At 38.3% G+C, this 13368-nt stretch overlaps 1 protein-coding gene across 1 annotated transcript in view; it reads left to right on the top strand.

Annotated features, from left to right (window-relative positions):
• The first annotated feature begins 1222 nt into the window (after nt 1-1222).
• The window catches only part of Pkd2l2 (polycystin 2 like 2, transient receptor potential cation channel), a 31743-nt gene continuing 19597 nt past the window's right edge, over nt 1223-13368 (top strand). Inside the window, exons 1-5 of the mRNA XM_020163324.2 lie at nt 1223-1340; nt 2206-2304; nt 4113-4246; nt 6087-6343; nt 9689-9910. Of these exons, the coding sequence (XP_020018913.2) occupies nt 1310-1340; nt 2206-2304; nt 4113-4246; nt 6087-6343; nt 9689-9910 (743 nt within the window). The 5' untranslated portion in view covers nt 1223-1309. The remainder of the gene's footprint in view (nt 1341-2205; nt 2305-4112; nt 4247-6086; nt 6344-9688; nt 9911-13368) is intronic.

Below are 13368 nucleotides of genomic sequence, written 5' to 3'. Positions count from 1 at the left end.
AAGTAAATTTTTAAACTTTCCTCTACTTACACCTAACCTCCTGACCCACCTTCCATCTCATTGCCTGTCAATGAAACTTTGGTTCATAAACTGCCAGGTCACTTCCTGCACAAATAAAATCATAAGTCTGTGTGTGTAGATATGAACAGATCTGTATCAACATTATTTGTAGCCATATACTCATACAGGATTTCTTAACAAAATAGGGCTCATAAAGTGTGCATACATGTTACTCAGTAACTTCCTTTTTATGCTATAAGATATAAAGAATGTCGATGGTACATTAAATTAAAAAAATAAAGTAAAACAATAGGTATAGTGTGAACCTGCTTTTGTAAAGTGTGTAGACAGAAAAAAGTTGAACCTACTTTTGTAAAGTGTGAGTGTGTAGACAGAAAAAAGTTTTGATAAGTAGGTTCCTCCATGGAAACAATACAGGTGATTTTTTTCTATATTCATCTTCCTATTTAAATTTTTAAAATAATGAATTGTTTATAAAGTTTTTAAAATAATATGTACTACTTTTCTTCATATTACTTTTATAGCCAAAATAAAACCAATTTTCATTACAAAGAGAAAAAAGTAGTATTACTGGGAAACATAATATTCTACGTATTTGTAAGTCAAACATGAGATACATGAACTGTATTTAAAGTGAATCGTAAGTACACTTAGGAATTTTTTTTTTTAGTGGTTCTGGGGTTTTGAATTCAGGGCTTCGCATTGGTTAGGCAGGTGCTCTACCACTTGAGTCTCACCTCCAGCCCCATTTTGTAATCTAGGTAAGATGGAGCGTGTGTGTTACTTTTCTTTTCCTTTTAAAGACAAAATCTGATTACGGAGCCCAGGTTGGCCTTGAGCTCCAGATCCTACTGCCTCTGCCTCCTGCGTGCTATGCCACGAGGAAGAAATGAACTACACTTTTTTTCTTTTTTTGTCATTTTTGCTACTGTCATAGGTGGCGATGCTGATTTCTCTTCTCTCCACAGACGCGAGCTATAAATGAGCCTTCCGTAGCAGCGCGCCACCGCACTTCCCAGCCTGCGGCCAGCAAGGTGCGACTTCGGAATCCAGGGGCTCACCGCAGCGCGCGTTCCGGGCGTGGAGAAATTCGAGCTCTCGCGGGCGCAGGCGCTGGCGCTGACGCAGGCGCAGGCGCTGACGCAGGCGCAGGCGCTGACGCAGGCGCAGGCGCAGGCGCAGACGCAGAAGCTGACGCAGGCGCAGACTCAGGCGCAGGCGTTCGGCCGCGTGCGCCGAAGGACGTTCGCGCCCGCGCGACGAACGGGCGGCGGCGTCTTGGTCCGCGATGGCTGAGGCGTCTCGGTGGCACCGAGGAGGTGAGGGTTCGCCTAGAGCGAGAGGTGGGGCGCAGTGGGCGTTTCGCGCACACACTCCCTTGTAGTCTGATTTACAGAAGTTTGAAAAGCGTGGTCTAAGGAGGCTGGAGCTGGCCCCGGTTACCAGCTGTGCAGTGACTGTCCCCCGACTGCTGGAAGGAGTCGCGGCCTTGGGCGGACCCAGCCAGCAGGGCCGCCGGAGGAATTTGTGTGTTTTGTATGTTGGTTTTCATTTTAAGACACGACTGGAGAGGAAACATCCATGTCATAAAAACCTGTTCGTATACAGTCATGAAATGGCTGTCCACTTACCCACAGGAAGATTTAGTAATTATCCCTGGCTCATAAAATTGGGAATTAAAAGAAACAAGCTGTGCGGGCTTTCCTTCACGCAGTGTGACAGCTCAAAGTGGTGATGGTGTTCCATCATTGTTACTTAGATACATTATAATTGTTTGGCCGGTGGGCCAAACACCCCATGGTGATCAGGAACTCTGCTCACTTTCCACTCCAACCCCTCCTTCCCTTCATGATTACCATGGCAACTCCTGCTGGCAGGCTATGGGTCTGACCCATATTACCCCGAACTCCTCCCCACCAAACCTCGACCTATCCCGATGCCCCATAATACCTTAAGCTCTTGACTTCACCCAGGATATAAAAACTGGGCTGCCATTTCTCCGGAGCGACTTCTCTGGCCCTGCTCTTTGGGGATGGTGAACCTCGCCCGAGAGCGCGCTCTCAATAAAGCCTGCTTAAAGCCTGCTTGCTTTATTATTTGGCTCCAATTTGGCCTTCCCATCAGCGTCGACCTAACAATAATTATATAGTAATGTAAAGAAATTTTTTGTTTTATATCTCACAGGGACTTCAAAACATCTGTATTACAGAAAGGAAATAGAAATTAGAACCACGCTTCAGGAGTTGTTGCTCTACTTTATTTTTTTAATAAACCTATGTATATGTAAGTACACGGATGTAGATAAGGATGTTGATTATTCTAGAAGTTAAAATATGGAGATAAAAATAAAGCATACAGACTTTATAGATCATATGTCGTCATACTACTAAAATTTCCCCAAAACAGTAACACATATTCCACCTCATTATCCTACGATTAACACTTATTTCCTGTTTTTAAGGGGCAAAACTTGAGGCCACAAATGTAACGAAAAGCTTCCTTCATCAACACTGAGTGAATATAATTATTCCTTTCATTTAGTAGATTTATTTGAAGCATAATCCCTTGGGTTGACAATTGTAATTTTATCTCTAGGAGCCATGTAGACATATTAGCTCAGTTTCATAAGTAAAGTACAAATGGGACCATACATAGAAATTCACCTGGTGAATTAGCTTTGTTCTTTTCACTGAGGTGTTGCACAGATAATAGTTAAATATGTTTGTGCTGAATCCATGCAGACCTTTAAGGAGAACTAGGAAAACCTTTGAAGCCAAAATCTGCTGTCTTGGGTCCATGGCATTGCCTTAATATGTGAAGGACATATTAAAGAGCATTTTATCTGTTAAGTGCCCAACATACAGTAGTTCTAAGCTCACTTGCAGGATTTCTCTCATGTCACCATTGCTACACATTGGCACTTGTGTTCCAGTGAACTAATTCATTGGTGTTGCAGGGGTTAAGTTTGAGTCAGGGCTAAATTAAAGACAGCGGTAACTAACTATAAATTAAAGTATCTTATGTTTATAGGAGCTTAGTTATAAAAATAACATGCTTATAGAACATTCAGAAGATGGAAAAATACAAGCAAAAGGATTGTTCATAATCCCACTGATCAGCGATATTTTAACACTTATAGTGAATTGAAAACAGCTTAAATGTCTACCTTAGTAAGGGAATTTAACATTGTGGTATATATAGTGAAATAAATGTAACTATTAAAGAATGGTATAGGTTCATATGTACCAGGGAATATTGAAGATACATGGTTACTTTAAGGGCTTCTGGAAAAAATTTAAGACATACTTAGTCTATTCTCTGAAATTCACAAACACCCCCCAAAAAGGAAGAAAGAAGTAACATTTTTTTAATTCTTAATATGTACCAAAGCATGAGGTTTTTGGGGGATGTGTGTGGTGGGGGGACTGGGGTTTGAACTCAGGGCTTCACACTTGCAAACAGGTACTCTTATCACTTGAGCCACACCTCCAGTCCATTTTACTGTAGTTATTTTGGAGATAAGAGTCTTGTGAACTATTTGCCTGGGTTGGACTTGAACCTTGATTCTCCCAATCTTATTCTCCCACATAGCTAAGATTACAGGCATAAACCAACAGCACTCTGCTCCAAAGCACATTTATTTTAAATGTTCTGTGTGCAACATGTTACCCCTCACAACAGAACAAAAAGTAGGAGATATCTCTACTACAATGGGGCTCAAACCCTTACCTGCTGAATTCAAAGATCATAGCTTCAGCCACTCACTGTACAATATTTCCTATTCTCACTATAGAGAAAAAAGCCAACATGAAGTATAGTGGATATGTTGTGACCTCACTTTCATAAAGAAATTTTTTTTATAAATGTGTGTATGGAAAATGTCAAATTTTTTATGACCAACCCTAGTAATGGGATTATATGAAACTTCTTCCTGCTTTGTATATTTCTGTTTTAAATTCTTAATTATGACTTTATAATTAGGCAAAATAATAAGGTGGAATTTTCAAAACAATGGGGAATAAAACATAACATTTAATCCTGACAAACTGAGTAATTAAACATAAATTCTTACAAGAAATTCTTCTCCTTAGTGACTTTTGGGATGGTAAATCCACATACGTATTACTTAAACAAGGTTATGTCATCTCTGTTTCTGGACACTTCTGTACCTAATGATGAAAGAACCAACTTTAAGTCTATTCGCAGCATAACTGATTTTTGGAAGGTAAGGTATGTGACTGTGGTTGAAGTAGCTATTCCATAAACCCTTGCCACACCTAGTAAGAGCTCAGGGAATATTTGTTGAAGGAATGAGTAAAAATGAGTATCATTTCTTTAAATTATTAGAGTCAACCAACCCTTAGTGTTTATTGAGAGCCTGTATTCACAGTATGATACTATTCTTACAGCTTTAAGTTTTTGATACTTTTCCAGACATTTCTCATTTCCTTTGGAAAATATAAGACTTGATTCTTAAGTGAGGATTAGGATCTAAAGTTAGTTTATAATTGTGTATAAAAAATACATATAAGTGACTCAGGACTTCAGTGCTTACAAAGCAGGTGCTCTACCACTTAAGCCACACCTCCAGTCCATTTTGCTCTAGTTATTTTGGAGATGAGGGTCTCGTGAACTATTTGCCCAGGCTGGCCTTGAACCTTGATCCACCCAATCTCAGCTTCCCAAGTAGTTAGGATTACAGGTGTGAGCTACTGGTGCCTGGCTAGCATGCAACTTGTACTATGTATGTTACAGTAGTTTACAGTATATAATAAGTATATAGAGAATATTGCAGTATTTTGAATTACAAAAGAGAAGCATTCTTACAGCGTTGAATAGACTTGGTTTTACCAGTACACATAACATAGGAATTCTTCCTATGAAGAAGAAAGAACAGTTAAGGGAACAGCAGTCTGAGATCCCATGACACGTGTGCATAAAGGACAAGACAGTTAGGAAGTGCTGTGCAGAAGTGATGACTGAAACTGAGTTTTAAAAGTATGAATAAGGGAAGTCATTCTAGGAATAAGGAACAATATGTACTATCCATGATTCTACATGTAGAGCTATGTTTGATTTGTAGGCATACAAAAGATAAAATAGAAAAGAGAAAATTATGATTGGACAATGGTCACAGCATGAATACCATGCTAGGAAATTAAAACCTACCAAGGACATAAAATCATTCCCTGAGAGGGAGAGGATGTGATGGTTAATTTTATCAACTCAGTTGGATTGAGAGGTGGGGTTAGGTTAGTAAAACATACCTCCAATGTGTCTGTGAAGGCATTTCCAGAAAGGATGAACTCTGGGACCTGGGTGGAATGAAAGTGAGGAAAGGAGAATGTCCTTTACAGCACAGGCATTCTCTTTCTGCTTCCTGGCAGCCATGATGAGAACTCTGTTCTGCCATGCCCATCACACTATGATGGATTGAAACCTCTGAAATCATGAGCTGAAATAAATCTTTCCTTCCCTTCAGATGTTTTGTCAAGTATTTTGTCAGTGATGAGAAAGTCTGACTAACAGGAATGAGATAAGGGCTAAAAGATCATAAGTCATTAGAATGACAGGAGAAGAATTGGAGCTCATCCTACCTCTCTTTTATTGTGCTGTCTTGAGACATGTACATGACCAATGGCAAAGACAACAAAGGAAGAGAAGAAAAAATGAACCCTGTATTTGTGATGATTTAGAATGAGCAGATAGACCGCCAGGAATAGCAGTTTCCATGGCCAGAGTTGGGGAAAGAAACAGGAAGGGTATAAACACATTTAGGGTAAAGTCAAGAGCTCTGATATTTACATATTGCAAGGCAATGTTCAATATACTCATAAGCAGGAGAGAAGAGGGTTGTGGGATTAAATTAGTTAATACTTATAATGTGCTTAGAGTAATGCCTAGTACAACTCTTGCTCAATAAGTATTCGCCAGTAGCAGCATTATTAATATTAAAGGTGTCTTGGACAGTAATTTTCATACAACCTCTTATACAAAATGTTATGAATACAGACTCTGTGGATATAAAAATATTTTTCCCATGACATTTATCTTTCGATACGAAGTTTATGGAAGGACCCCTTTTGGAAGGTTTATACTGGGACTCATGGTACAATAACCAGAAGCTGTATAATTTAAACAACAGCAGTCGCATCTATTATGAGAACATACTTTTGGGAGTTCCCAGAGTCCGACAACTAAAAGTCCGCAATAATACATGCAAGATCTATTCACCTTTTAAATCTTTGGTGAGTGAATGCTATGACAAATATACTTCGGAAAATGAAGACCTGTCTGATTTTGGCCTCAAACATGATACTGAGTAAGTAATATATAAAATTATGCAGTAACTTGTTCTAGCAGATACCATTGTATATTTTAAAAATTATAAAAATGTGTTAGTTTTCCAACTAACACAGGCTGTGGGCTGGCAGGCAGGTGACTCGGAGATAGCAGTGCTTAAAAAGAAGAGTGGGGCTGGAGGTGCGTGTGGCTCAAGCCTGCTTTGCAAAGCTTTCTTTGCAAGTGTGAATCCCTGAGTTCAAACCCCAGTTCCATCAAAAAAAAAAAAGGTTAATTAAGAGTGAGCCTTTTTTTTTTTTTTTTCCGGGGTGGTGGAGGACTGGGAGGGTAGAGGGGTATTTTTTTGTTTTGTTATTGTTTGCTTACCTTAGGATACAAAGTTTTTTTTTCTGGCTATGGAATGTGAAATACTTAGTCATAGTGGATACAAGGCAGAACATCAGTTTTTGTTGTGCAGTAGTCACTTGGCTTTTCTGGCTCTGGCCAGATTCCCTCAAATTCACCCCGAAAATTTTGTGGGATCCTTAGGGAGCATCTTGGGTGTTCTTTCCATTTTCCTCCCTCTTTACTCTGGCTTACCTCAGTGATGTTTTCTGTGGCTATCACTACTAAAGTGGGCACTTGTGCTCTTCAGGCAACTGAATCTAATGATGCTTGCCAAAGATACTGTGGTCACCGTTCTCCAGAATGGCTGACTCCAAAGTTGGGGTAGACTCACATCTACACTCCATGTTGAAAATGTGGAAGCCCAAAGCCACTGGCACCGCCTTCCCTTGACAAAAATCTACTGGGATCAGTGCTGTTTACACTTTGTGCTTTTAGAGTCCTGTGAAATTGTAGGAGAAAGAGAATAAACCTTTTTTGTATTTAATATTCTACTGAAGTGATATAGATATTTACAAAGTTCTTCCCGTTCCTACTCATAATTCTCACTCTCCAGAAAACAGCTACTCTTTGCTCTGTTATCACTCCTGGAACATACTTCTAGGATTTTTTTTTTTTTGGTGGTGGTACTGGAGTTTGAACTCAGGGCCTCACCCTTGCTGGACAGGCACTCTACCACTTGAGTCACTCCAACCCGCCCTACTTCCTGTTTTTATATAACATCCTCATACTGCTATTACTTGAATTTACAGTCTGTATATTTATTGTTTTCTATCATGGAACGTTGTCTGTTACGTAGTTCTTTTATGTCACCTCCTGTACACACACTTTAGGAAAAGTTCCTTGTAGCCTTTCATTATTAATTATACCATGATTATTTTCAATCATTGGTCAATAGTTTATATTATAAATATGAGTTATGTTTATATTTCTTCTCTTGAACAACCCCCTCTGACCCTCTAGGATTAATTGCTTTGTGGATTTGTTGACTTTTCTTCTTTTTTTATTTTTATTTTTTAGTATTATACTGAGGTTATATTGTAACATTTACATTGTGACATTCACCCCTCCTTTTATCCCTCCTACTTTTTTCTTCTTTATGTGTGTTTCCACATTCTTGAGAGCTTGTGTAATGCTTATAAATCTAATAAATTCGTAAGTATGATTGCACATTCTCTTAAATATTACAATACTGTTCACTCCCCTTTCAGCTCAAAATTATAAGATAAAAATAATTATTTAATTATAAATTTTAAATTAGAATTTTAAGACCTCTTACTTATTTTAATATTCTGAATTCTTATGACAAGTCCAAATACTTTAAATATCAAAATTCACATTATGGATGAGGTTTTTTATTATTCTGGCAGTACTGGAGTTTGAGCTCCAGGCCTCATGCTTGCATGGCAAGTGCTTTCTGCTTTGGTATTTTTTTATTTTTTTTATGCCCAAACTGGCTTGGATTGCAATCTTCCTATTTATGCTTCATATGTAGCTGGGATGACAGGCATGTGCCTCCATGCCCAGCTTTTATTGGTTAAAATGTGGTCTTGTGAAGTTTTTGCCCTGGCTAGCCTTGAACCCCAGTCCTCCCAATTTCCACCTCCCAAGTAGCTAGGATTATAGCTGTAAACTACCATGCTCAGCCTGGATTAGATTTAGTTTACTATGTTATGCTTAGCTAGAATTTCGAGTTTAATACCTATAATTCCTCCACAACCAAAATAAGAAATGATTTGCATGTTTATCTAAAGTGTAAAATTCATTAATTAAAAACATTGCATATTAAAAATTAGAAGCCAGGCAAGAGTGGGTATAACAAATTTTCCTATTTAACAGTCATATACCAAAAAACACTCAAAATTACAACTATGAAGCTGTAATTAAATTATAAGTACTTTTGGACTGGGGGTGTGACTCAAGTGTAGTGCCCTGCCTAGCAAGCACAGGGTCCTGAGTTCAAACCCCAATATCACAAAAAACTGTGTGTGTCTGTGTGTGTATGTGTATATGTATATATGTGTGTGTATGTATATATATGTATAGTGTTTTCTTAGTGGTATCACTTTCTCCCCTCCTGCTGAAAACATAGTGTATTAATAGAAAAACAAGTTTAAGCAGTAATCTTTGGTGGTACTAGGGTTTGAACTTAGGACCTTATGTTTGGTTGGCAGATACCCTACTACTTGAGCCACTCTGCCAGCCCCTAAGCTGAATACAGAGATTGAAAGGAGGAATCAAGGCTTCCTTCTTTTGACTATATTGTAATTAAGTTAGAAACCAAAAGAATGGGGAAATAAAATTTAGTTTTACACATTTTATATTGATTTGTGTGCTTTAATTAAAATAGCTATGTAACAATATAGACATTGTAACAAAGTTTTTACTTACTAGGCTTTTATAATGAAATATAACTTCTGTAAGATGAAGTATGAAGTACATTTTCCTTCATACTGACATAGATATTTCTGAATCAAAACCCTTGATACTATTTACTTATTTATTTGCAATGCTAGGATTGAACCAATGCCTTACATATGCTGGGCAACCACTGTACCACTAAGCCTCGTCCCCAACACTTTTTTTTTTCAGTGTGTTGCCCACAATAAGCACCAAAAAGTAAAAGCATATTAAATCTTAGTCCTTTTAAGTTAATATTTTAATTCATTGCCCTTCTTTAAAATTATTATTATACTTACGAAGTTTTTCTTTATTTTTAAGTACTGGGGTTGGAACTCAGGGCCTTGAGCTTGCTTGTCAAGTACTCTACCTCTTGAGCCACAGCCCTCATCCTTTTGCTTTTAGTTTGTTTTTAGATAGGATCTTGCTCTAACTTTACCCAGCCTGACCTCAAAACATGATCCTCCTACCTTTACCTCCTGAGTAGCAAAACTACTACTTTTGAACCAAAGGTTAAATTCTTAGAATATTTTTGAATTGGGCTTTTGCATCTCTCCATTATTCTTTTTATATCTAACAGATGGAAGTACTCCACTTCTAATACCAGCTCCCTTTGGCACTGGGGATTTGCTGGTGTTTACCGGAATGGGGGATATATTTTCACTTTGTCAAAATCAAAATCTGAAACCAAAACCAAGTTCACTGATCTTCAACTAAACAGCTGGATCACAAGAGGAACGAGAGTTGTATTTATTGATTTTTCATTATACAATGCTAATGTAAATCTGTTTTGCATCATCAGGTGAGTGACTCAAAACTTTTTTATTAGTATATTGAATTTAGAAGGCATTGGGAGTCCTTAGGGTTTCAAGTTTGTGCATGCTTATGCTGACTAAAATCATAAGCTATTATACTCTCTCTTCAACAGAATTAGAGATAAGGGCAAAATAGTTTCTGCCTGGAAGCGAGGGGGGTGAGGGGAAGAGGGAGGGGATAGGAGGGTTAAGGGAGGGGACGGCGGGGGGGGGGGAAGAGGGGAGAAATGACCCAAACATTGTATGCACATATGAATAAAATTTTAAAAAATCATAAGATATGAACATCACATTTATTTTTCATTACTTCACTACCTATTTAGGAACATGGAGAATCACTTATGTTAGTTTTATACTGCTTAAAGATGTATTGTGTTATTTCTTGTCACTCTGTAGTTGCGTAGACCTAACATGTAGTCTTGATAATTTCTTCCTATAGCCAAATCATTATAATCTGTTGGTTGCTTTTCAGAATGGACTTCTTTATTAAGTTATTCATATTTGTCTCAAGAATGAACTATTTAAATTTTGAACAAAATGAGTTGTAGCCAGTATCCTAGAAATGATTAGAGCCTGTGATATATTGCAAAAATGGACCCAGTTGTTTTTATGGGGTTTTTTTGGGGGGGAGGACTGGGATTTGAGCTGGGTGTCTCACTTGCAAAATAGATGCTTTACTGCTTGAGCCACAACTCCAGTCCAGAGATGGGACCTCATGAATTATTTGCCTGGACTGGCCTCAAACCTTGATCCTTCCAATTTCAGCCTCCCAAGTAGCTAGGATTACAGGCATGAGCCACTGGCACCCAGCCACCAATTTTTCATGTATTTGTCATGTAACCTGTCAGTGGCATGCCACCATGGGCAGGCAGGTTGCAGTGCTCCAGCCCTTGATGCTGGACTCAACCATGTGATTTGATTTGGTCAATGAAACGTTAGCAGATATGCTACAAGCAGAAGCTTGATATGAGTTTATACATTAGAACTTGCTCTTTTGTATTTCTATAGTTGCCATGAGAAGAATTTGTGTGGGCTGAGTTACTGGAACCCGGAGGGGAATGAGAGACATGTAAAGCAGAGCCATCTCAAAGAAGCATAGTGGGTCCAGCCCGATGGCACATAAACTGGCAATCCTAGCTGAGATTAGTCTAGTCAAACCCAGCTGGGTCACCTGAGTTATGCAAGCACATAATCAGTATTTATGGTAAACTACTGCATTTGGGGGTGGCTTGTAATCTAATAAAAGCCAATTGATACAAGCCTAACTTGAATCTCAGCTCTTTACCTCTGAATCTGTTAGGAGGTTTTTGATTGTAGCAGAAAACCCCAAATGAAATGGACTTAAAAAATAAATTTACTTTAGTCATATAGCAGCAATTCCAGAATTAAGGCAAATACTTTTTGTAGTAAATTTAAAGGCCTGCCTCTATTTCTTTGACATGGTTTCAGTTTTGTCCTCCTCGGTGTCAGGTTTTTTTTTTTTATTCATATGTGCATACAATGTTTGGGTCATTTTCCCCCCCTTCCCCCACCCCTCCCTTACCCCCTCCCGTCCCCTCCCTCTCCCCCCACCCCCTCATTACCCAGCAGAAACTATTTTGCCCTTATCTCTAATTTTGTTGAAGAGAGAGTATAAGCAATATCAGTGTCAGTTTTATCTCAAGCTTCCCCAAGATGGTTGTCTATAAGCAGAATCTATGGTTATATGATGTTGATATCCATAAGGAGAGAGTAGCAACCAGAGAGGAAAAAAATTCCTTCCATTAGTCTGATTGGGCTACCTTAAGTCACCTCCCAACCTGGACCATGCTAACTAGTAGAACTGATAGGGTTCTCAAATCAAATACTGGCAAAGGAAATAGGATTACCACGATTAGATCTGCCTGAGGACTTAATCTGCTTCACCTATGTGATCTGGGGATGAGTGGGTACCTGATTACCATTAGGATTCTGATAAAAGGAAAGTATTGGGGGCTGGGGATGAGGTTCAAGTGGTAAAGCACTGCCTAGCATATGCAGGACCCTGAGCTCAAATCCCAGTACCACCAAAAAATGGAAGGAAGGGTGGGTTAGAAGATAACTGCTAGAGAGGCGAACAACAGAGTCTACAAAAATGTCAGTGAGCCACATCTCATAAATCTTACTTTTTTTTTCTCGAACTGCAACACGGAATTGGAGTTTACTCAGACTAGCTAATTATGTAGTGGTGGCAGCAAAACATACCATAGCCTTTAAAGTTTATAAAAATGAATGAAACGAACTATCTTAAATAAATAACCAATGTACACGTTATATCTTTCATTTCAAAGTTCTTTTCTCTCAGGGAATCAGAGTTTTGTTTTGTTTTTTTGTTTTTTTACCAACATCACTCACCCCTCCCAATAAAAAGAAGAGAACAATCATTTCTATGTCATAAATAAGATTGGAAGCATTGGGGCAATAGCTTAAAGTCATATGAGGAATTTTTTGTGATAAGAAATTAAGTCCACAGTTCCTGTCTCTAAATTTTATGCTCATTCTGTTATCTTTTTTTTTTTTTTTTGAGACAGGATCTCACTATGTAGCCTAGGTTGGCCTCAGTGGAATCCTCCTGCCTTCACCTCCCAAGTGCTGGAATTACAGACCTGTACCACTGGGCCAACTCTGTTACCTTTCACAATATTTTTTGAGACTTCAGATTGTCACATGCACGTGCACACACATACACACTGACATCCTCATCTCTCACCACATAATACCCCGCACAACTTGGGGCTCTGCTAACAAGAAGGCCGTTATTAGATGCAGTCCCTCAACCTTGGATCCCAGAGCCATGAGCCAAAATAAATCTCTTTATAACTGAAAAAAGAAAAGGAGAGAGAGGGAAAGGAGGGAGAGAGGAAGGAATCAGATTTTGAAACTGTTAATCGGCATATCTAATCAGTAGTTGTATGGAAGCATAAAGTCTACACTATGACATCAATTTGTTTTCCCTTTTGTACACATTAGGCAAGTTATCAGAGTTCTGAGTTTTTCCCCTTTTTATTCATTAGTCAGTACTTCAGACCATACTATATGTTCCTTTTACTTCACTTACTTATCCCACACTGAATATATACTATGTTCAAAATGTAATGGTTATAGTTGTCACTGAGGTTTTGTCTATTTTTGTTTTTTTGGGTTTTTTTGGCAGCACTTTATTCCAGAATCAATAAATGTTGCCAATATCTTTAGATAGGAATAACTGTGATAGAAATGCTAGTTCCTTAAATTACTGCCAATTCTTAATTATCTAAGATTGTGGAGAACACCAGAAATCCAGTGAACAACCTTTTCAAATTCAGTGTCAGAATTATAATTTTATTTGTATAGATCTTTGAATCTAACATTCAATGTCTAAAGTAAAAGAAAATATTTGTCTTAGTAGAATATGTGACTTTGGCATTTAGAAGTCATTTGTATCTCT

This window comes from Castor canadensis, chromosome 6 (genome assembly GCF_047511655.1).
Source record: "Castor canadensis chromosome 6, mCasCan1.hap1v2, whole genome shotgun sequence".
NCBI lineage: Eukaryota > Metazoa > Chordata > Mammalia > Rodentia > Castoridae > Castor > Castor canadensis.
Note: the sequence above shows the minus strand (reverse complement) of the source record. Positions and strands in the feature narration are given on the sequence as shown.